The 26,727-nt window shown below is 39.7% G+C and overlaps 1 protein-coding gene across 1 annotated transcript in view; it reads right to left on the reverse strand.

Moving 5' to 3' along the window:
* Nucleotides 1-7,936: 7,936 nt before the first annotated feature.
* Nucleotides 7,937-26,727, reverse strand: part of LOC124167231 (protein SMG5) — a 329,111-nt gene continuing 310,320 nt past the window's right edge. Inside the window, exons 12-15 of the mRNA XM_046545102.1 lie at nt 20,477-20,816; nt 18,422-18,593; nt 15,750-15,967; nt 7,937-10,325 (exon numbers count right to left, since the gene is read on the reverse strand). Coding sequence (XP_046401058.1) covers nt 10,258-10,325; nt 15,750-15,967; nt 18,422-18,593; nt 20,477-20,816 — 798 coding nt within the window. The 3' untranslated portion in view covers nt 7,937-10,257. The remainder of the gene's footprint in view (nt 10,326-15,749; nt 15,968-18,421; nt 18,594-20,476; nt 20,817-26,727) is intronic.

Raw genomic sequence — 26,727 nt, forward strand, 5'->3', positions numbered from 1 at the left:
ATCAACCACCCACCGTTTTAAATCACAGCCACTCCAGTAAAATACTCTTCACTGCACCCAATTGATGCTGCAGCGTTATTTTTCGACACCGCACAGATATCTACTGATAATATTAGGTAGCATGAAGTCTTGAAATATATTAGTTAAACACACAAACATCCTTTGCCCGAGGTATTTGAGGTGTATTCTTTCGCTCTCTAACAAACGCTAAAGGCAATTACCCAAAATATTCGTAGTTCGCAACTTTGTGAGTACCATGCACGGGTTTCGCATTATTGAATTAATAAAGGATGAAACAAAATCAAAATTGAAAGCGCATTAAGTGAAAATTGAAAGAGATAGGAAAGAAACCAAATATTCCAGCACAACCTGGAAACAAAAGTACATTCTCGTTGACCGTATTTGATATCATTGTACACTGCTAAAACATACGAGGGTAGTTTGAAAAGTTCTCGGAATGGAATAGAAAAAATGTTCTTACATCACTGAAACTTATTTTATTTTTCAATATAGTCTCCTTGTAGATTACTACATTTGGTCCAACGATATTCTAGTGCCTAAATCCCATCTATAAAATGAGATTTCTCTAGGCCTGCAAAATAGTTGTCAACTTCGGATATCAGTTCTTCATTTGAAGTGAATCATTTTATCCACCAAGTCCGCCATGAAAAAATTTCAGTTTTGGGAAATTTGACGGAGGCACATCAGGTGAATAAAGCGGAAGTGGCAACAATTAATACCATAGTTCATGTTATTTTGCCATGGCGACAGCACATGTGTGCAGGCGCGCATTGTATCGATGGAAGATGAATTTCTTCCTTGCTAAATCTGGCCTTTTTTCACGTATATTTTGTTGTAATTAGTCCAAGAGGTTAGTATGGGATTCTCTAGTAACTGTTTGCCTAGTGGGGAGACAATCTATATACAGAATCCCCTTCACATCCCAGAACAATGATGCTACGACCTTTCCCGTCGAAAGAATTGTCTTTGCTTTCTTTGGTAGTGGATATCATCATGTTTCCACAGCTTTGGCTGTGTTTTTGTCTATGGGGAATAGTAATGGACCCAAGTTTCATTTTTGGTCACAAAACGGTCCAAAAAAACTTGTTCGTTTTCCCTAAAACGGGTTAAACATTGTTCTAGCAAGCAAGAGCAATTTCACCCACTTTCAATTGGTGATCCTCCATTACCATTTTGTGCACTTTTATAATGGATTCTGGAGTAGTGACACTTCTTGGCAGACCTTTGTGCGGACCATCATCTAAGCTCTCCAGACCAAATTTAAATTCATTTGTCTTTTGGCAACAGTTGACTATGAAGGAGCAGAGTCCCCTAGTGTATTCTGGAAATCGGCATGAATGTCCTTTGCTTTCATGCGTATTTTTACGAAGTACTTAATCACAGCACGAATCTCGATTTTTTCCATCTTCGCAAATCACTATGCGGGAACAACAAAAAAGCCACGTCACCGCCACAGTTATTTTCCACGAGCATTGATGTGGTATGTGTTTACAGCGAAAAATCCTATGGATATCACGTGAAAAGTTCGTTGCACTAGCGCTGACAACTCTTGGTGATTCCGATAACTTTTCAAACCACCCTCGTAATTGCCTTGAATAAGGAGCAGATAGAAATTCCTTAACGTAACTGAAAAGCTAAATGCGAGTAAAGGGGTTTCACACAGTAAAATTTACGTCAAATTCCGTTCACGACTCATTTAACAAGCTTCCTCGAATGCACATGACGTCGGTCTATCATTTAATGCAAAGGTTAGGTAGATCATTAAACATTAGGTTTTGTAGCCCTAATGTTAGCGCATAAAATATTTTCATGTAGTTTCATCGAATGATTTCCGAAAATATCAAAATATCAATGAGGTAGCTTTTTTCCGAGGACATAATTGAAGAATCACCACTATCTTCGTGGTCCGCTAGTTGCTGGGATTTAAAGGCTTCTTGTTGCTTCAAAACCATTCAGTGTTTATCTTTAATTCGCCGTTAAATCCACCTGGAAGCCAATATATGATGTAGTAAATATTTACGACAGTGACTTTTTGCTTCAAATTTTCAATTTCTTTTGCATTTCAATTACAAAAAGGTTTGGGAATTTCAGGCAATCACGATCCACGCATGAACCACGGTTTAAACTTAAAGATAGGTTATTATGTAAAAAAGTGCAAGAAAGGATAAATAATGAAGTAAGAATTAAGCTAGATACATTATCAAAGAGAGGAATTTATAAAACAAAGGCCTTTGTCCCTCCCCTAATGTCCACTCCAAAAACAGGTACCAAGTGGAGGTGGACATCGTAGGTACCTTCGGTGGAACTGAACAAGTCGAAGCAACCCCCAAGGGTATGAGAGGACACTAAAGCCTCACTCGCGACGAAAATACACATATTGGTTACATACATGCGCAACAACAGTGAGCCTAAGTATCAAACATGTAATACATCATGCGCCGGAAGAATTGTTTTATCATAATATACACCTCCCGTGTCCATTTGACTGTAATTTTTCACAGCGACTCGGAGATCTACATCCGCACCAAATTTCTAGTTCCAGAATGGAAACGATAAAATAGGTGATATTTAACCGAAGGCATAGATACAGGTATTATTTTATCCCCAAGCAATGATGGACATCGATGAGTCCTAGGTCGAACTCAGCCAAGCAATGAGAATTTTATGTTTCATTAGCTTTCCCGAAAAGCTTAACGGACGCCGTCCTAACACACGCCTACCAGATGACGAGGTATTTAAATGATTAAGACACGTCTGATTTTTAGGTTAAAAGGTTTAAAATAAGGGCAAAAAAGTATAATTTTATAAAGTACGTAATTGGGTGGTTTCCTATTATTTTTTTATTGCCTAAATCGAAAGATCATTACTCCTGGAGTACGTATTTCACGCTTTTAGATTTTTGAATGGCGATATCTATTTTTCGCGATTAAATGAAAAGTGAAACTTTTCAAGCGCGCGAAAACGGGACGGCTAAGTATGAATCCTGGGAAAAGCCCGTGTGACGTATTTCTGGTTCCCGCTGCCGCAAGTGACGTGACCTTGGGGCGAGGCTTTGAGCGCTGATACGATGCAGGCTGCTAGCAGGTAGCAGAGTACACTGCTAGCAGGTAGCGCTTGGCTTAAATAAGGATTATTAATACCTTATCAAACGAAGGAAACTTTCCGACCTTAGGCAGTTTTAATAGGTGATTATTAAGACATATTTCCCTGAGCTCTGTGCCTCATGCATGCCTTGGTAATCTCAGAAGATGTAAAACTCCTATCTACTCGTATAGAAACTAGGTCCCTGTGACGTTACGTGAAGTGGCATCGCATGGGCGCCAATCTGGCCTTTTTCAAATGAGGATAAAGTTGACTATTGCCATTCGTCTAAACCGGTATTTCTAAAACGAAATAATTTGTATATTATGAATACGCTAATGGTGGGTAACGAATCGCAATCAATGCCTTTCGTTTTCTTTGAAGGAACTATCGTATTAATTTTATACGCAGTCATGAGGATTCGGGTTTTCGAGACGTAAAATACTCTGCCCTGGCGCTCACGTCTTCCCCAACAACAGGTGCCCAGTGGAGGTGGACAGCGTATGAGAGCCTCGCTAGAACTAACAAGCCGAAGCGACCCCCCAAGGGTTAGAGGGGAAACTAAAGCCTCACTCGTTCCGAAAGTACACAAGTAGGTTACATACACACGTGGCGAGAGCGTTAACTACCACGAGGCACTCAAAGGTCCTACTACACAACAACCCTCTCATTTCCATTTTGCCTGACGGACTCTTGACACGACCCCTTTCTATTAAATGTCCTACAACACTGCAAACGCCCCCGTTGCGCTGGAGCAAGCCCTTCAGTCATATCACCGGGAAAACAAGACCCACCAATGAGATATACCTACCTGCCTCAAACCGGATGAAGCACCAGAACTGGACGGATAGATATAACGCATAAAAAAGCACATACACCGTAACCACTCAAGTTCCAAATTTAATAAAAATGCAGAAATCCCATCGAGAAAAAAATAATTCGCCTTGACCGGGATTCGAACTCGGATTCCCCGATTCCCGGTCGGTGATTTTTTTTCTCTTTGGAATTTTTGCACAATTTTGCATTGCTGGTGACTGCGTAAAGTTATCAGCGCGGTTTGTACCGTCATACTTAAATTAATAACATTTTTTATCATTCCCTCAAATAACTTACGCTGGTTCTTTACCTCCTGATGCTCAATGCCACATTATTAGCATAGGTTTTTAGCAACCCTTACACAAGGTAAAGAAATCACCCAAAAAACGATTCAACATGAAGATTGGTATGAGTAAGTTAAGTCAGAGCTCGCTACATTCTAAGTCATGGGCGGGTACAGATTACAAATGGCAAAGGATGGGGGGTAGGGAACAAGCATTGAGTCAAAAAGTGAATTTAAAAAATTCAAAAATATAATTACGAAATTTGATGACTCACAGAAAGACATTAATATTGGCGCTTACCCTAGCTGAATACCCGCGAAACATGCGAAATTTTAAGGAATAATTGTTCATCATTTATTGGTTAATTACATAGTGGTTTATTAGGGAGTGTGTGAAAAGAGGTTAGTTGGGTGTTCATTGTTCATTTGTTAGTTGTATGATATTAGAATTAATATATTTTATGGGGTGGTTGTAATTGGGTTATTGGGGCCATAGTTCATTTGTTAGTTGTATGATATTAGAATTAATGTATTTTATGGAATGTTTGGAATTGGGTTATTGAGGTCATAGTTCAATTGTTGGTTTTATGATATTATAATTAATTTATTATTTTTTAACTATAGGTGACTCTTTTGTTTCTTACTTAGTTAATAGATTGGTGCATTTGTTATTCATGTATGTAAATCTAATGCTGCCACCAGGCAATGGCCCACTTGTAGAAATATGTAATAATAATATCGGCGCGCTAGGTGCTGCAACAGCGTAGGATAGAGCGTTGAGTACAGCTGTTACGAATGCAAACAAAATTCTTTCCTGTTTACCGAATAGGTATCATTTAGGTGGATTACATTGTAAAACATCGATGTAGATGGCGGGATTCCTTCGTGAAATACTCGTTCTCAAGGTTCTGGGCATAACCATATTTCTGGGGAATTATGGAGAGGGAGTAACATTCGGAAAGGTTCATATTTTTTTACTCAATGCCTGTTTTCCACCCATCCTTAACCATTTGTAATCTTCACCCGCCCATGACTGAGAATGTAGCGAGATCTGACCTAACCTAATCATACCAATCTTCATGTTGAATCGTTTTGTGGGCTATTTCTTTGCCTTGTTGTTAACGGCTTTCTGGAGCAGCTGCGTGTTGCGCTTTGTCGTCCAAGCTTTCGCGTCCATCGCAGGCCGCATCATCAGGCGATGAATGACTTTCTTTGCCTTGAGTATGGTTCATATGACTGATGTACAATTACGGCCGTAAAACACAAATTTTTTAGGGATTTTGATTTGAAACCTCTAATTCCCCGCATACTACAATACTTCACCGAAAGGACGAAAACTAACCGAATCACAATTAAAATTAATATTTAGGTAAGCTCTTCAGCAAGGGCAAGGTGAATTTAGTAAATTTCTCATGACAAAACACAACATATACGAAATGGCAGAATATATAATAGGTTTATTTAATAAATATATTAATTCAATTAAAAGTCGTCTTAGCCGTCTCATAAAAGCACTGGTCATCAATGTTTCGAAACTGAACATCATGCTTGCTACCTGGACCGTGCAAACATTTCTTACCTACAAACGCAAGCAAATGAAACCAGCACGTTTCAGATGGAATGAACTTCACCAATCATCTGCGATCACTAACTCAAATGTATGGATCTACAAAAGTACCAAAACAAAATAATTAACTTCAATGAGAGACAAAACGTTCAAACTGGCTTCATTGGCGAAATCACTCACAATTAAAGCCCAACTTATTTTTTTTTGCTATCATAGAAAGGAAACGTGAACGGAAAAGAAAGACCTCGAATGAAATATATTGAACAGGTAAAGACGGAAGTGAAAGAGAAGAAATACGTAGATGTGAAAAGATAGCTGATAGTAGAATTGAGCAGAGAGCTACGTCAAACCAATATTAGGATTATTTATCAGAGATGATGATAGAAAAGAAAAAGGAAATCACGTACCACGAGATTATTTGCTTCTCAAATTGACAGTGAATCGTTTTGTTATTCCTGAAGTGGTTGACGTCCAAAAACCACTCCTGAAGTAGTACATTTCAAAAAGGAACAATTTCACTCATTTGCCCGTTTGTGATCAGCAACGACGCCCAAGTACGTGCAAAACTATTACACAAAATAATTTGAATGAGACATATTTCCTTCGTGTAAGACCCAAATATACACCTTAGGCAATGAAGCAGTCAACTTGAACCTCAATTTTAATAGGTATAAATAGAGAAAAGGAATTCTAGTGGATTACGCCTTATAATCCCAGCGGTGGTGGCGTTTAAGCACTCAGCTTCTTAACAGAGGGTCACCGGATCTTATCCCCTTTGAGTGAATATCTTACCATTAGGGTATAAAGCGGGGATTTTCCAATACTTATGACTAAAGCGTAAAAGACGTAAAAGCGTAAAAGACGAAAGATGAGTGGCATAAAGAAAAAACTAAGCATTATCCTCTTAAGGCAGAATCATCTAAGGTTATGTTTTTGTTTTAATCAGCCATTAGCTTAACATCAGAATTAATACATACAAAGATAGAGATAGGGCCAGAAAGACCACTAGTTATTTTTTTGCATTGGCACTCGTATTCACTTAGGATGGCTTTGCACTCAGAAACTCTTTTTGTAGGTTTTTAATAAATGATTACCACCATTCATATACCATGATTTATATCATAGCTCACCTTCCTCGACCATCATTAAGTGTGACTGCTTCAATATATCAAAAGATCACAGAAATATCTTAGGATGATACCGTTATTTCTCTCGTGGTGGCCTAACAAGTCCAAATGTATCAATTCTATTCTACCAAAAATTTCTAAAACTCATGAAACTCAGGATTTGCTAAAATATTGTTGTTAATAGAAATACCAAGAATTTAAAAAATGTATTACCGTTCAGTGTGATGAATTTTGATGAAAACTCATAGCATACTTATCTTTTAGGCAAGTTGAGTGCCATGCAGACGGCATTTCCCAATGGGAAGACTATATATACTATATTCCAACGTGACTGAGAGCACGTTAGTATTTACATAGTAAACATACTTACCATGTTGATTGCCAGCGAACGCTTTCATCAAAGGGTGGTGAGTAAAAAAAAATTATGATAGGTACCTACCCATAAAAAAAGATTTGGCAGAGGGGAATGAATCTTATAAGAATGTGTCTAACTTTAGATACTGAGGAAATCCAATTGACCGAGAAAAAAACAGAAGGTGAGTAACGGCTAGAAAACAATAGGGGAATAAATTATGCATAATTATGCCAACCTTGACCTTCTGTAGGAAAAGCTACTGCACAAATAAACTTATCAAGGCTTGCAAGGTACAACAGCATGACGTGATGAAAGAGCAGAAAGTAGTGTAACACCTATGAGGATGCTTAATGGAAAATAGATGCATTAAGATAGACTTGAAGACCTATAATAACATAGTTAGAGTATGAACACTAATATTTACAGGATGTGTACAATGAGCTTAGAGGAGGAAAATGGTTAATAGGGGCAGTGTATGCATATTTTACCTGGTGAGGCTAAAGCTCACCCCGAGCTGTAGATTTGCAAAGAAGGAAGAAAAAATTCACTGCAGGAAGCACAGGAATTCTTAACCTGAGATTTGATGACTTTCCAAAAGCAAGAAAAAAGCTTCACTGTCTTCAATTCTGGTCAATAATGATCCAGGTTAAAGGGAATATAAGAAGACACAAGAAATCATTGCCCAATACATTAAAGAGAAATTTTTATTCCACTTTCAAAGGTTACATAATAATGATTGTTATTCCCGTTTTTCAATAAAATTAATAAAACCGAAACTGTGATTAGAAGCAACACTGTATGATTACTGCATATTTAGGAGTAACTGTGGATTCAAGTTAACATCTCCGACTGTGGCCACATTTCTCACAACTGCAATCAAAGAGGAGAAACAAATATATGTACGTTTCTCTCTCGTCCCCATACGGCATTTTCTATTCATATAATACCTCAATTCTTTTTCATGTGTAATCGTTACTCTCGTTCACTTGAACCACAGCACAGAGTATGCAAATCAGACACCGTTAGCGCAAATATAAGCCGGTGAGTAAAATCATAAAAAAGTACCCAACATAAGTAAATCGCACAGTTTGAACAAGCAAATAAGACAAAAATTTTACTACATATAATTTTTTCGAACACATCGACGATACCGAATATACTAAAATAAAAGGGCCTTAAAGATCAACTGGCTCAGATTTGTGGAGACTGGCGCTGAATGAGAAATCAGTAACAGCGTCTCCCCTTGATAATCACGACGGGTTTTTCATTTTCACCGCAAAGGATAGGCCACTGAACAATTTGGTATTCCCAGCAAGGATGATCGAAAACACAGCCAGAATACGGCACATCATACGACAGGCAAAAAGACGAAACAACGACGCTAGCTTGACACGTCTTCGTGTTTGTTAACCTCCCGAAAAAACGTCAAAGACAACATTAGACATGAGTTTAAGGGCGATCAAAAAAAATCGCGGCGCTCTGCACATGTGCAAGGCTTAAGGAAGCCCATAAGGACATCCGCTGTAAGTTTAGTTTCTTTGAATCGACATATAGTTTTGGCTACGAGGTGACCCACAAGAAAAACGCTCTGTTTTGTGCAGAAAGGGGGAATTGCAAGTGCTTCTACTGAATCCGGTGGGAATGATATTTAAACTGCATCGGGATTTCTAACGGTAAGTGATACAATGAGAGAGAGAAATACATTGTTTTTTTACGTATCTATAAAAAGATTGAGTCAATCATCACAACTAGAGACGGTGAATGACAATAATATGGTCGACGGATTGAATGGTTGCACAAGTGGAGACGGGAATATATTTTTTTTGCAGCAAATATTGACTAATTATTTCATTTGATGACATTTCATCAGGTGAAAAACCGACGGTAGACAACATTATTAACCGTGCCAAACATTAATAACAACGAAAACTTCATCAAATGCCTTTGGATCGCATTGAAGTGGAACCTTTAACAAAAAAATGAACATCACCTTCAGCACGACAATAACGCGACAACCGTCGCGAAAACAAAAAAATGGCACAGCCCGTGGGAAATAAACACTCGTTGCGGTCACAGGGCGAAATAAACTGTCGCATTATTCTCCTCTCAACGGCTCTTTTCCACACGGCTACTTTTCAGTCCAAACGAAACGTCGTAATCACAGTAACAACAAATTAAGCCAGCTTCAATGAAATCCCTCCAAACCATTTTCTTTCACCCATCTCTCAGCTGGTACAGCTACCAATGGGCTGCTATATGGGATGTAACATATTTATACCTCCGTAGAAATCACCTCGATGAGAACTTAAGAGACCATACGTGATTCGTGCGATAATGACACCACACAACCCGGGGACCGATTCAGACCCGCCGATACACTTGGGCAAATCTAAATCTTCCCCTTAAACCCTGACTGGGAACATTTGGGAGTGGTGTCAGGATATATATGAAATTAAGAGCACGCTATTCCCGAGTCCCTTGTTCTCTTCCCGTTCGTCGTCCGATCCCAATTTATTTTTCTCCTCCTTTATCCCGTCCTACGAGAGAAGTAAGATGGGGCGGCAATCATATTCAATTAATCATATACATAATGTACCAGATGGTGGCGCTACATGCCTCCCGAGGGGTTTGGTGGGAGGAACGTAACGCTACACACAAAAAAAGACGATCTCCCTGAATTCAATAGCCGTTTTCCCCAAACGAACTCCTCCCAATTTTACGTTATTTTTTCTGTAAAACATCTTTTTGCGGTAAGACTTTTTTTTAATATTCCGTACATTGTTAAATCGTTATGTATTCCTGAAAATCGCAAATGACCACCCCAAAAACACGCGCCCAGGCCTGGCCTCTCTCCCTCCCATTTCTCCTCCCCCAAATTTACGTCAATCACCGTCCATAGCGCCCCTTGTGGGAGAGCGGAGGCTGCTGCTGCGGCTGCTGCTGCTGCTACGAGGGCTGTGGGGACGCACGGAGGTGGCGGATGGCAATCGGGAATCAACGAGCTCTCTCAGCCGTGGCTCTTGCTCGATGTCTTCCACTTGGTGTGGAACGCGTCGATCGGCTCCAGGTTGATACCTTGACAAGTACGAGACAAATTAAGTTCAATTAAAGATATATTAGTTTTATATACATGATTTATTATGATTTTGTATATTCTAGGGTAAATTAGGGTATATTAAGTTGGGGTATGGCATTTTAAAATTCACTCAAACCGACAGATACAGTGTACAAGAACTGCCATGAGAAAAAATTCTCCTGGGACGGGAATCGAACCACGGACCTTTGGCTTTCCGGGCCAATGCGAAGACCACTACGCTATCCAGGTTCTTTAATTCCCATGGCAATTATACCGAGGCTGCTAGTACTATGTGTTAGGCCCTAAGCCACCACGCGGCAGGGTTAGAAATATTACAAATGCCGCTTTGCGCGGCTTTAGCGCAGGTTTGTGGCTCTCAACTGGCTGTGGCTTCTTAGAGAAGTCCTTTCTCCCCCGCGTTGCTATCCTTGATGGACCGTGAGGGCCTAACACCTAGTACTAGCAGCCTCGGTATAATTGCCATGGGAATTAAAGAACCTGCATAACGTAGTGGTCTGCACATTGGCCCGGAAAGCCAAAGGTCCGTGGTTCGATTCCCGGTCCAGGGGAATTTTTTCTCATGGTAATTCTTGTATATTTCACCGCCGTTCACGCGGCAGGGTTATAAATATTACAAACTACAGGTACAGCTCTAAAATCAATCGCTCGCACTATAAAGCACTAAAGCAGGTCACTGTTCACACTCTTTCCCTATATTTGTGAAACTGCAGATACTACCCAAGAGGAAAAATTTCATGTCGCTACCTTAGAGGCACAAGTACATGTTCTTACCCTAGAGGCACTGCCTGCAAGTGGCAGACTGGATAAACGCAGGGTTGAGGAAATGGACCAACAAAGGTCTGATGGCGAGAGAACTTTACTATGGCCCGATAAAGGTTGCATTTCCGGGTTCCGTTTGCGCTGTCATTTTGATGACAAATTTTACCATCAAAATGACATCTCAATCGGAACCCGGAAATCTACTCTACTGCAAAAACCTGAATTACTCAGGGGGAAAATTATTTCAAACTGGCGTTTATTGACCGATATTTGCGAGCTTAAAAGACCATTTCGCAGTTTTCTCAGATCCATTAGGCCGAACTTTCATAACTTCACCAACTTAGGAAAAGTAGGTGGAAAATGTCCCGATTTCTTTCCCTTAGGTAATGAAAAAAAAGCTAAATAAGGAAGATTTTCTTCGCAGTAAATTAATAATCCCATCCACCTACCGACTTATTTCAATCATTTGCGATTTCAGGTCTTAGTGAACGACCCCACTGCAGATAATTGTCACAAATGCTCAACTGCTCTCCTCTTCGACGATTGTTGAAATTAGACAACTGTTTCACGGTGTTTGCCCTTCATGGGTGGAATTGTAAAACTTTGAACTCAACTCATGACGATCAATCCTCACCTGCGTCGCCTACAATAACAGTTCCATGGAACATATTCTACGGCTAAGATCTAACAACACGTATCTGAAATTCGGCCGGTTTGAGACGAGAATTTTAAACAAAGTGTAATAACATTAAAAAATAAAATACAAGCAAAGAACAACTCTTTATTTGAAAACGAATGCTTCTTTTTCAGTTTTATGACCTTTTGCTTTTTAATTTTAGTGTGCAAGTAAAAGAAATTAATCGTTTTATTGCTTTACTGAAAAGCTGCTAATTTTGAGATACGTGTTGTTAGAACTAAGCAATCGATATCCTTACCTCACCAACGTATAATATCGTTTCAGTCTCGATTTTAAGGAAGTTCGATATATCCTTAATAAAATAACACAAATGGCAATTCCCACACTTTTAACCTTTATTACAGACCCTTTAAAAGTGTGGATATTACCACTTGTATTATTTTATCATGGACTTTCCTCACTAGACTAAGCTACAACAATATTATATAATCTCGGCGATTTTTTTATTATATCAACCAATATTTCTAGTCACGTTCATTTTTCACACCGTTACGCCATGTTCGCGAATTGCTGGATACAACTGGGTTTGTAAAATCCCATTTATACTACGGCTACCCAAATGAAAAAAGTCAGGTGGCAGCATACTAAAATCCTCCCATGACGATTACGCAGAGAATCAACAAAGGATCATACTTCATTCAGGATTGCGAAAAATAACGTCAAAAATCATCATGGCAAAATATACACTAGGGTCTATCAGAACACCCTAGCGGCTCACAGGTTCGTACGCATCACGAAATTCAAAATAAAGAGTGAGAGAGAGATATAATCCTGCCACACATTACGAACGGTTTCCGTTCGTCCTTTATCTTTTTTTTCCCGACTAGATGGAAGGAGAGAGAACGACATGAAAATAAAACAAGGAGGGAACGTGATGCGCTACGAGATAAGGGAATATCAACTGCTACACTCCATCACCAACGCTTTTTACATTCCACCGCGTCGACTGGGGGGTAAAAAAAAAATGCTGAAAACATGCTTTAAAAAATGGAGAAAAAACAGTAACACCATCGCTGGAAACGGAAGGCAGGGGTTGGATGCGTACGCGGAGGTGTGCGGACGAGATAAATTGGAGAAAACACCCAGAAAGGGCTCTTTAGGCGAGGTAGATGGAGGGATGAGAAAAATATTGACGCTCGATTAGTCCGGACTGCCCGCGCTATATCGCGAGCGTGGATATATACACACCCAAAGCTCCGGCCGAGCCCCTCTGTTGGAACGCGAAAAACCGACGCTGGCCCACGGGGGATATCAAAACGGAGATTAGGAACGACACGGCCAGGGCTCTCAGGATGTCTACCGCGGGTGTGGAGTGGGAGACATAATTCATGGAATCGGAAACCGGTAGGCAGGTGGCAGCACGGGGTGGCGTATAAAAAAAATACATAAAATACAAAATATCGGCAATATCAAGCGGCAGACTCCCCATCCAACACCCCACTTCGTTAGAGGGTGGACGAGGGTGGGGGGAAACGATGATACCCCGCCCCCACTCGGTTGCAATCGTAAGCTAAAAAAAAAATGAAGATGATCATCGCCATCCTGGCGATCCCATAGCAATCACCCCACCGTGTGAGTTGAGTTCGCCCATTCTGGGGAAATATTTATCTGGGACGTGCAGAAACAAATCGATAACCGATGGACGCGGGTAATAAATCGAAGATACACTCCGATTCAAACGCGAAACCATTTCGCCAGTAACGCCAAGTGTCGATGAAATTCCTCGGGACGATTTCCGCGATCGAAAAAAAAGTAAACATCGACCGCCCGCAATAAATTCGTATCGCGAAGGTTTTTACGCATCGTTAATTTTTTTTTCTTTCCCAGCAATGTATTTCCCACAAAATCACGACCATATGCACGTGCAATCGATATTCAATCACTGAATTACGCGAAATGAATATAACTATTTCCTGAATCACACGATCACATCTTTCGTCCCTCTGAGTGACAGCTTTTCAGGGAAGAAAGAAATGATCGCTCGACCTGTCATTTTCTGAATCCAACGGTCCCTTTTTCCATCGCTTATTCCGTCACTTTCCATACTCATAACTGATTCAATTAATCGCCAAGAGTGGCATTAAAATCGCTGTTATCACAAGTGCGTTCTGATTGGCTGAAGTGCGATGTCAGCTATGGTTTCAGTGACGGAAAAAAGGAAATGCCGAGTGATGGACAAAGGGATGAGATTTCAATGCTTCTAGCCATCGCGGAAAATGATGGCGAGAAACGATCATTTTTTCGCTATCATGGGAGCGATCGCTTGATCTGTCCCTCTATCTAAAGGGATGGACGTATCAATCAGGCCGTATGTTCCCAGAGGGAATTAATTTAAGAACATTTAAAACATTCACATTTTTATAAGAATTATTAATAAGGCGAGTAAGTTAATATTCATTTTTAGTCAACGTGCTGCCATGATAGCACAGTGGAATGGAAGAAATCGGAGCAGCGTAATTACTTGAATAATAATTTAATATTTACTGATATAGAGGAACAACAAACATTTCCTTGGAATCGGCCATGTTAACTTCACCTACCAACTGCTCAAGATACACTGCCTTATTCCCCCAAAATATGTTCTGGAAACTTTCTTTTCAAAATCTACGGCATTTAGTTACACATTTTCTTCTGAATATGCTGATGCAAGACAAAAATTGTAACTATGACCCAATATTACCATATGAAGAAATGAGAAGAGGAAGAAGAAGGCTGAATATGACGGACAAAGTGAGGCCAAAAAGAAGGTACAGTGCTACTTGGTTACGACGGCCTCGGCCATAAGGTCAACACCGATATCACGTCATTCGTTCCCGCTAAGTCCCGCCAAACTTGAAAGTCCAAGTACTACTAATAAAACCTCGGATTTATCGTCAATAGATTCTAAAACCTCGTATGTAACATCAACAAAATACGGCTCCAAGCAACAAATAAACCTTCGTAAAAATTGCTAAAATGGGCGATGTTCGTGACATAGTACAGCGCAGACGTTTTGCATCTGTAACGCAAGTCTATTTTTGGATATGGCTTTCCCCCCGCACATCATAACACTCCCTACACTGCATTGTGCCTTCAATTAAACATTTTAGTGCATTCGTTGCATAGAAAACATAATTTTGATGACTTTTTTATAAAAAATTTAAATAGCAGAACACTATTACTCATAAAAGTTGTATTTACACCAATAATCTCATTGAAGTGCGCATAAATTCGATGAGAAGTCGTAACTTTTTATTTCTCCTGCGTTGATTATTTAATTAAATAACCTTTTCATTGTGTCACAATTATATTGCGTCAGTAACTGCGAGGTCCATGAAATGACGCTATAACCAAGTTATAGTGTACGAGGAAACTAAAGCCCTCAAGTCACTTTCCAATATTTCGGCCAATAAATCGGCGCGCTATGTTGTTTAAAATATTAGGCGTTACGTACCGCATGACACGTATCAACATTTACACCAATATTGGCAATACAAGTGTTCTAATGATCCGCTAGAGAACGCCATCGTATTTTGATGATTTTATTCGTGTGATTTGTATGCTTCAATCAATAGTGACACAACTTCTTTCGTCCACATCTTAGAAAATTCAAACGAATTTTTGGAACAAAACCAATGTTTTACAGCCAAACCTCATGTTTAGCAAAGAGCTTCTGGTTTTGCCCACTAGGACTCAAGAAAACTGACTTCTGATTGGAGATTGGCCGCGAGAAAATTGAACCAGTTCTAATTTCCAAATTGGGCAAGAAATTGTGTCCAATATTGTGAAAAGGATATTGGACTAGAAATTGGTTTGTGTCAGTTGGCCAATAAATTGGGAAGTGCCATACGAGCTTAAGGAGGAGACACGGCACACGAGGAGGTGGAGCCAGTGGGCAGTTGATGATATAGCCCATTGGGGACACAGGATACATTTGGATAATAATCCGCATCGTAAAGCAACTCACCGGCCGACTGTGCAATTCCGACGGGGCTGAATCCTTTTGGTTGTGCGGCCGCAGCCGCGTGGCTGGCGTCGCCGTCACCGCCGCCCCCGGCTGCAGCCGCCGCCTCGGCCGCGGCAGCCGCCGTCCCCGTGAGCAGAGTGACGAGAGGCGTGTCCGGCTCGTGAACCCCTTGCTGCTTGCTCAGGTAGTAGCAGCACTCCACCACCTGAAAGTAGAGGCTGAGGGGGGAAAATGGGGATGATTGAGAGAGAATGCGTTAGATACAAATACAAATTATTATTTATGAACGGTTCCCTTAAAATATCACCATCATATTACAGTAGATTCCGTTTAATGGGTCCACCGGCTACTTGGGGCAGCAGCTTAAATGGGGCAGATCTTGAAGAATAGAACCCAATAGAGGAATATGCCAGAGTATTCTCCGCTTAATTGGGACTGCATGCCGCTATATTGGGCCATGAGTCGGCGACATAGATTCTATACTCGCGAAGAAATTAAATTTTTTTTGTTTTCAGAATACTTTTTATATTTTCCTACTTTGATTTACTCTTATTTTTCACTAATGTTCCTATCCTTGCCCTATTTTGAAAGCTCTTTTTGTTATACCATCCGCAAGAGGATAGGACTTTTCTTTAATAGGACTTAGTAAAAGACAATCAGTCAACGTCGCCCAAGGCTGTGAAAAATATGTTTAACTAAATTGTTATAATTCTTAAAAATGATAATAAATTAACTAATCTCGCTGATTTATTAATCAAATTAATAATTTAATAAACTTATGTTGCATTATAAATATTCCTTAGTCATCTTTCTACCATTTCAATGTTTTTTTAAGCCCATATACAATAGAGTTCGCCTAATTGGGGCAGCCGCTTAATTGGGGCAAAGTGCATAAGACCCGATATGTCCCAATTAACCGGTATCTACTGTATATTTTAAACGTTGTACCACTGACTACTGGCGAAAAATACAATCTCAAACACATATTTCACTGTTTACCCATTAATTTGACTTAAAAATTTCGATTTTTCCAAGTCGATAACTCGCTCGAAGTTCATCGACTCCTCACATTTTTTATTCTCAACTTCCAAAAGAAAGGTTGAAAATCCCATTAAATCCATAACTAAACAATAGAAACTTAACATGAGCAGGGAGAAATATTTAAAATAAAATCTAAGATGCATGAGGAATGTTAAACGTTCTCCAAAAGAGACATCGTGCCTAAGGAACATAAAAGATAACTTTAATCACGAATAAATACGCTTTTTTAAAGAAATTCATGGCCAAAAAGTTACAGACGACAACACTACTACTTCTAATATTGTCCACCATATCCCTACTATACTCAAATGAATTACTGAAACCGCAACATTATTTTATCATAACCGAGTATTTTACCATTTAAAATTTTTATCATTTTCTTCATTCTGTACATCTAAGGATGTTATTTATTTAATTCTTAAATAAATATTTTACATTTTTATAGTGATAAAAGATAAGTTTGCACACTCAGCGCTTTTTTGTTTTAAGATATACTGCAAATGATCGGTATTAACGATGTTTCTTGTTCTTATTTATTTCTTCACACACCCAGAAGGAATATAAAAATCCTGATTGAAAAAATTAGCGTTGCGTGGGCCGTTTTTCTAACCTGGGGGCCCTCATTCGGCCGTCAAAAATGTGCAAACCTTGTACCAATAAAAATTTATAAATTGTTTTTCCAGTAATATCATTTATAAGACGTAAGAAAAATACCGAAGGAAAATATAATTGTAATCAGCAGTTTATACCGTCAAAACAATATTAACAAAAATGTATGAACTATATCTAAATTCGCCCATTTTGACCACTTCTAATTCTATAGTTATTAAATTGACGGGGAAAGGACATTTCGTCAGCATTGAGTATTGATGTTCACATTGCCGACCTAATGATTGTTGCAGTAATAATCATAACTGTATTTTAAAATAGGATTGTTAATTATTAATTTTAATTAATAAAATAAAAGGATTGATACGAAACATAGAGATCTAAACTTAATCAGCACCGATGTCTTGTTCTCCGGGTGATGAAAAGCTAATACTTGACTTTTTCGTGAATTTTACAGTTGTTGGAAAAGAATTAGTTATTTTTGTATTTTATTAAATTTTCTAACAACCGCCTTTAGGCTTTCGACTAAAAATGAGACTCCAGACATTTTTAATGAATAACTGAAACTTTGTTTATCCAAAGTTTTTTTTAACATGACCACAGTTCCGACGGTTAACGTCATCTTCTGGTAACGTCATCCTGCTTACGAAGATGACCTCACCATAAGATGACGTGAACCATCGAAATAATGGTAGCGATTTAATGATAAATTCTGTGAAAAAACAGTGTTTAAGTTTTTCATTCAAAATTTCTGGATCAAACGACCATGGTTTCTACGGCTAAAGTCATCTTCTCCTGACGTCATCCTGGTGACGAAGATGACGTCACCATAAGATAACGTTAACCGTCGAAACCATGTTCTTGTTTTAATAAAAAATTCCGTGGAAAAAAAAGCTTAAGTTTTTCATTCAAGATGTCCAGCAAATTCTATAAGGTACATCGCCGGAAATCAACAAAGATATTTCAGACGTTTTCGGTATTAATTTATTTTCGAAAACGTCATTTTTTAAAAAGCTGCTCACCTGGCTTCCTTGTCCTTTTTCTTCGGGTACTTGATGAGCGGGAGCGGCATGCGCTCGTGTCCTCTCTGCGCCCTCAGGAAGCGGTTGCCGCGCTGAAACTGAGACTCTAGCCATCGGATCGTCTCCCGCGCCCTCGCGCTCTCCCGCTTCAACTCGTCCAACGCGGACACCACTGCCAAGAAACAATCGCAACATCATAAGCAGAAATTTCAGAAATCAGAATATATCAGAAATTTCTGAAAATCGGACATAATTAATATACGCCGCTCGGGCCCCAAAGTTAAAGATTTTGCGAACTTCAGGCTGAATTTAGATAGGAGCACTTGGATTTGATTTAGATATGGAGAATAGACCACTGCTACTGAGCCCGTTTTGGTAATTAACAGTGATAAATATAATATCTAAGGTTATATTGACGAAGTTTAAAGTTTTTCCAAAGAATTTTATGCTTTTGCGACGAGTGAGAATGATGAACAAAAATTGAGAGTATGCAAACCCGCGTGCCACCCAAATTGTCTGACTGGGGTGGCGCCCGCTCACTCTCGGTGCGATATCTCGGGAACCAAAGTGCAGAAATCAAAGAAATTTGAGATGGTACTCTGCAAATGTCTAATGAGTCGTTGAAGAAGACAAAAAAGTGATAGCATAATCCCAAAGTGACATCATCTTCACATATGTCCGAAAAACACCCTAAAATACAAAAATTTCAAAAGTTTTAGCGCGATTCGGCACGTTTTCCCGGTATCCGATTGCAAAAATAATTTTTATGATTTTTTTTCTCACCAAATAGAACAATACTGGGGGGTGTCCCAAAAGAAATTCGAAAATTTTAAAAATAAGGACCACCCTAATGTGACATGTTTAGAATACTGAGTGGGGAAAAAGCATGGAAAGACTTTGGGAAGGACATTTCAAAACCCAGCTTCGTTGGAAAAAATGATCACCAGTTCAAGATAAAGTGCCGATCACAAAGGACAAATGCGAAGCAGTTCTCCTTCTTGAATAGGACCATTAGAGACTGGAACGACCAACTAGCAAAAGTATTTGAGCCCTTCCCGATAAATTTACATAGTTTTAAAAAGCGGTTGAAGAAGTAGGGACCAAGGGCTTTTTATAATGTTTTCTATTGTTTTTGCATCATATGTACATGTTACCACCAGGCCAATGGCCTACTTGCAACAATTTAATAATAATAATAAAAAAAGGAAGAACGCTAGCAAGTTAAAATAAAAATTCCACGGATATTGTTTCCAACAGCTACACAAATATAAGTTAGAAAATATCAGCAATATTTTTCCGCGCTCTAACTAAACAAACCCCGATCCAGTTTTCAAAGGGTACACATAATTCTCATGGTGCGAGAATGACGAAAAGAGCGGATAATTACAAATTTAGGTATCTACGTAATATTTCAAGCCCTCCGCGTGAACTGCGATGAAATTTACATGAATTGCCATGAGAAAAAAATCTCATGCACTGGGAAATCGAACCACTAACGTTTGGCCTTACCGCCCACAGCGCAAATCACTACGTTATCCAAGTTACTCTGAAGTCCTTACTCCCTCGCGTTGCTATCTTCATCTACATAATACCCCACAAGCCACCTAAAAGGCGTGTGGCAAGGGGTGTTAGTACAGCAGCCGTTTACACATAAAAAGGAAATCCCACATTAATCGATAATGACTTATTTAAGCCCTTTATGGTTCGGAGGAAAAACGAATACCCATATCTATCCGTTAGGCTATATAACTCTCTTAATACACTCTGTCGGACCTGGAAATATAGTGGGGCTCTAATATTATGTTCTCTGTGTCGCTCTTATTATAATATTATTATAGGTCTAATATCGTTGAGGGACCGCGAGTAACACCTAGTACCATGAGCCTCGGTACAATATCCATGAAAATCATGGATTAACCTATACAGCTTAGTGATTAATGATGATGATGATCAATATTTATGGTATTTCATAATAAGAACATTTTTTAATTCAAAAACCACAAAAATATGAAATAACCCGAGGAATAGGTTGAATGTGAACTCAACGATACTCACCTACAGTTGGTATTATGACTATGAACTTTTTGGCGTTGACTAGCTGTTTCACAAGAGACATCCGGTAAATGAGGGCATCAGCATCCACGACGAGGTAAGGTGAGAAGAACGCCCCCCGGCGACGAACCCGGGTCTCCAGGTCGTTGACTTCTGCGCGCAGCCACAGTTGGCCCATGTTCTGCATGAGCTGATGTTGGCGGCGGGAGTGACCGCCACCGCCCCCGCGGCCACCCCTGCCCCCACGGCCGCCTTTGTGGCCTCCTCGGTGACCACCGCCTCCACCTCCACCCCCACCGCCTCCGCCGCCAACATTGCCACCATCCGGAGCCTCTGGAACTGGCTGTTAAATGAGAAAAAGGCAGGTCATTAAGTACTGACAGCGGAAAAGTTCATGTTTATGGGAGATTCACAATACATGCAGCGTAAACTAGGACTAAGATGAATCAGATTGAATAGCACACTATATCGGGTAATAATAAACGACATTTTATATCATGTTGGGAGTTTTGATAAAATAAAATAAATAATTAATAATTTGATATATCTAATATAAAATGTTATATGATATTAATTGGATAATAAATAATTTTAATTAGCCCTAGGCCAACCTAAACTAAAACATATAATTACTGTACTTCAAAAAAGTAGGATGCCTGTGATACGAATATACATTTTTTTATTTTAGTCTTCTGAGAAGGGCATTCTCTCCCACCCTCATCCCCACCACAGCGACGCCACAGATTCAAACGTACAAAGGCCGTACCCACAGTCGGACGGAAAAATAAATACTGATTAAAACTCATATTTTCACAAGCTACAAGAAATAACCACATCACCTCACTTACAGGGTGAGGTGATATGGTTATTGCAAGAGCCACACAAAAATGCACACCAGTCTTGACTTACTGTCTGTATTCAAGCACAATACTTGGGCAAAATCCCGTCAGCTAGCTTCGTGATTCAACTACATAGCCGTGTAAAGGAAGGAATATAATTCTTACACAGTGTAACGGTAAGGTGGCTGGTACAATGCGCCCGTTTACATTTCTTACCCCTCAGTAACGCGCCGAATACATTTGACTCATTCAAACCTTTTTCCAGATATACACTCACATCAAAAATTGAGCATTAATATCTGAGATAAAATAATTATTTATCCACTACCCCAAAAGCCGACTCAAAAGGCGTTCTTCGAGAGACAACCTTCGTGCCTGACGGAGAAGGAGCTAAAATATACCATACTGACATAAATGTAGTGATCCGGAAATGGAAGATTTCCATTTCCAAAATATGCATAAATATGCTGTTGTGTGACGTCTCAGAATAGCCAATTATGACAAACTATGCCTCGGGATTTGCACCTTTTTACTTTCAAGAACGCCTAACCTTCCTCTTCCCCTTCCTTTCCCCTTCCGCTTGGACGAAAACATCCTCGTTCTACTTCCCTATATAATGGCACGGTGGAGATGCTATTGGGACTGACTCACTCCGTAACTCATACTCAGTCACTGGTGGTCAGTCAGCAATATAGCCGTCAGTTGGAGTCGAAGCGCGGGCCTTATGGCCCGTACGACCGAAGCCCCTCGCTATCCACCTGTGATATCAGCAGTAGCTCCTCTCCTTCCCAAGAATGTTGGTAATACCCTAAATTTTGGCTATTCTAGACGCACAAATTCATCATTACTTTATGTATATTCATCGAATTCATTGGGTAACTGGGATTTTAAATGGAAATAAACTTTAGGTAAAAACTTTAAATACTTGCGTGTTATTATTCGTTTCCCGACACCAAGGGCAAGAACCCGCGAAATTCAAAGCGTGCGACCCGCGACTTTTAAGGTGGCGAGCCGCACCCATTGCATAAATAGGAATGACAAAAAGTATTAAAAAACGATAAATTATTTTATGCATGAGCCCTGACGGGTATGTTCGGAACTTACTTAGTCTACCACCCTTTGAATCATCTAATCATCTCCCCAACTCAACACCCCATCGTATTCTAAAACTCACGATAACCCTTTCTAACCTACGAGGTAACTATATACCCCCAGACGGTCTCCAAGAACGCACCCTCTTTTATCACCGGAAACACGCCCAGCACTTGGTACTCAAAAGAACGAACGATTTATTGCTCGTCGTCGCGACTTACCATGCCATCCGGAACGTAATGCGGTCGCGTCGTTAAAGTTTTAGCGTGCGATTTTGGGGCGCGTCCCCCACCCGGAAGGTTCCATAAATTGGGTTAACAGTGGGATGGGGGAGGCTTGAAGAAGAGGAGAATGAACGACACAGCCTCCTCTCCGGAATCTCTTACTCCACCCTCCCCCGTTAACAAAGGATATCGGAGTAATATTTCTGACCCTTCCGCGTGAACGGCGGTGAAATGTACAAGAATTGCCATGAGAAAAAATTCCCCTGGACCTGGAATCGAACCCCGGACCTTTGGCTTTCCGGGCCAATGCGCAGACCACTACGCTATCCAGGTATAATTGCCATGGAAATTAAAGAACATGGGACAGCGTAGTGGTCTGCGCATTAGCCCGGAAAGCCTAAGGTCTGTATTCAATTCCCGGTTGAGAGGAATTTTTTCTCATGGAAATTCTTGTACATTTCACCGCCGTTCACGCGGCAGGGTTAGAAATAAATAATAATAATAAAGGATATCGGTGCCGAGCTTCGTCTGTTATTGAGATGGGGTAGGGGAACAGTTTTCGGTGATGCGATCAAGTGAAACTACAATCTAAATTTATCATCACTATATGACAGGGGTCTTCAACCTTTTCTAATGCAAGGGCGTAAATCGATTTCATACTTCCATTGGGCCACAATGCTCCTCGTCACTTTACCAACACATCAATAATTTAAAAATATATTTGTCATATCATTGTGTAATAATCTTTATTGTTTAAAAAGTTCGATCAATCAATGCAATTTTTGACATTGTTTATTTTTGACGAGAGGGTCTATTTATATTTTATACCGTGCGATGCGATACAATATTTTCTATAAACTCTAGGGGCCGCAATAAATTATCCTGCGGGCTGCATGCGACTCGGGTATATCCTTATATATCGGGTATAATAGTATACCCTTGCTATTAGCCTTTCGGAGGCAAGTATCGTTAAGTAATCGGAGTTAGGAAAAACCATGGGATGCATTAGGGAAGAACATTTTAAAACCATGCTTTGTGGAAAAATTTACCACCGATTCAAGATAAAGAGAAGATCACTAAGGACAAATGCAAAGTAGGTCTCCTTCTTGAACAGAATTATACGATACTGGAAGGATATGCCAGCAAAAATATTTGAGCCATCCCCGATAAAGTAACGTATTTTTTTTTTTAATCGGTAAAAGAAGTATGTTTCAAGGATTTCTTGTAATGTTTTACATTGTTTTCATCATATGTTCATATTAACACCAGGCCAATGACCAGCAAGTAACAAATTATCAATATTAATAAAACCGATAACTGAAGGCGACTCAAAAAGAGAGCCTCCAATGGCCGTAAAATATGGCACCACTCGTCTAAGGTATGCGTATTTCGATCACTAAAGGCTCCTCTTCAGCGAGCTGAAGGCAACTCACAACCTCGTGTTGCAAGAGAAGAGCTAGAGTAAGACGGAGAATCTAAGAAAAGAGGGAAACCATGCAATATGGAGGGGAGGTAAGGCATAACATTACTCCTTCCTATCCCGACCCCCCAGAGAAAGGTTCATCCGGCGAGACGGGAAGCAGTCATCCAATGAAGAGGAGTCGTCTCCCTCCGAGCGTAAAACTCGAAGAAGACAGTGCGGATCGGCGAACGGAAGAAGTCGCGCATCAATCCTTTAAGGATGCACCCCCCCCCCACCCTTCCTCTTCCTCCTTGCCTTCCGATTATTCTTCTTCTCCACCTCCCTCGCCCCCATAAATGAACAATGCCCAGATTCCTACTAAACCTTCACGGTACAGACGGAATCAAGGCATCGCTCACCCAAGCCTAGCATCGTCTTCCGTGAAATACCCCAAGAACATGTCCAATTCCGAGAAATATCAGATCCTATGCTGCGTCATATAACCTTCAACAGTTGTGCCATTCCGCATTGACAATAAAAATAGAAGAAATAAGAGGAATGCGTGAGTCGGCGAAAAAGCGAAGTTGCTTCCTTCTATCTTCAGACAGTTAAAGAAATCATTTCCCCTTCAATGGTTAGCCTAGGGTTGGCTTCGATTGAATTATGAAATCGCACGCTACGCAAAACAAAAATTACTTCATGAACCTCATAGGTAATCTCATATTACCACCCAGTTAAAAAGAATGAAATCATGATCAACACTGCAGGATCTGATAATACATCCTCACAGCTAACTAGCTAGGTGTGATTAATTATTTATTTGGAAAATATTTTTTGCGAAAAAATGTTACGCTATTCTATAAACAAACTGGGATATATCATGCGAGATGTTTTGTTACCATAAACTTCGAAATTAAGAGTGTGACTCATTGACTGGTAACATACTGTATTGAAAAAATAATTATGGAACAATAACCGCTCAGGGACGATTCTGTATCGTAATTTGAAAGTCAGTTACATTCAATTAATACATAAAGTCAATTTTCCAAAATACTTTAAAACAAGGAAAAACAAAAAAGTTGATAAAATAAATATTATTTGAAGGAAAAAATACGATCACAACCTCAAAATTCGTGACGTGGTATGGTACTGCTCATTTTCTTGAGAACGAAGATTTACCTATAAAAACCCATCGAATGATATTAAATATTATAAAATGCACATTATAATATAAATGTAAACATCCAATTGCAACATGGATAAACTCACATTTCACTACGCTGCCGAACGATAACCTTTCCGTGAGTTCGGTCATTTGAGAAATTGGAAAATCCAAGCTTGCAGAAGAATAAAAAATAATATTTTCAACTGAACTCCAAAACATATAGACCGAGCGATATAAATTCAAAGAGCAAACGCGAGGGGGCAACAAAAGTTATTGGTATTCACGGTGTCAAGCGGGGCGACGTCACGCCCAATGCACGGGATTCTGTCCGCACAAAGAGATCGAGACCCAATCGAAAGAAATCCGCAAAATCGGCCAAGATTTTTTTCCCCTCCTCTTACCCAACAAAACACTCGCTGGGATTTTGGATCGTGTCTCACGGAGCTCTGACAACCTGGAACGGGTCCAAAACAAACTCAACCTCTGTTTAATGCTTCGGATATTTCCTGCGACATCAGTTAAGCGAGGAAAGTGGGCCAGCATTTTTCCTCTCCCTTGCCTCAAATATTTTCTAATACCCCAGACAGAGCTGTGGGTGGGACGCGGGGGGAAAATAAGAAACAGGCAGAACTGCACAAAATAATTTCATTTTGCTTGAGTAAAAACACGAGCAATACATTTTCATCGAAGATAAAAAAAAGCCTCGTAGGGCTGAGATATTTGAAAACGTTTTACCCAGGACCAATAACTTCGAGAGAAAAAAATAAAACCAAACGAAAGAAATATTCTCGTCTTCATAAAACGATGCTTTTTGGATTGCATGGGCATATTAGCAGACCATGGTGAGTATTTCTCAAGTAAGTATATAATTTCACCTAAATCATGAATTACAACGCATGAACTTTTTCATTTGGCTAAACTTATCATGTGGATGTTATCCTATACCATGCATGCCTTCAAGAACATCACCAGTTTGAAGAATTTATTAGTCAAGAATTCCATCAAACAAACCTGAAACGACACTTCAAATTGTTTTGGGATGGTAACAGTGAAAATAAACCTCAAAGTGGATGTGATTTCAATAGGAAAACGATCGCTCAACAAAATCATACCCACTGGATGTGTGACGATGGACAATCCATAGCATCTGGCAGAAACTGAATACAAGTGGATATTAACACCATTCATAATTTACTATATTATCGAGAAGAGAGGGTATATTGTGGTGTATAAAAGATTGATAGTATCCTCGCTCAAGCTGATTTTCACTTCAAAAGAATGTGCATGACACTCAAATTTAGTTAGAGATATTTTAGGGAACTATTAGACCGGTGATATGGTCACACAGAATCACTTTTGTACCAACAACAACTTTTATTGGATACCCGACGTGTGTAATTCATCATTAATAACATGCTGTACCTACGTGCGTGCGTAATAAAACTAAAATTAATACAAACTAGGTTGATGAATAATATCTGAGGAATGCCCGATTGCTTTTTTGGGACAATGTCATGTTGGTTCTTATACAT

This window comes from Ischnura elegans, chromosome 10 (assembly GCF_921293095.1).
Source record: "Ischnura elegans chromosome 10, ioIscEleg1.1, whole genome shotgun sequence".
Classification (NCBI taxonomy): Eukaryota; Metazoa; Arthropoda; class Insecta; order Odonata; family Coenagrionidae; genus Ischnura; species Ischnura elegans.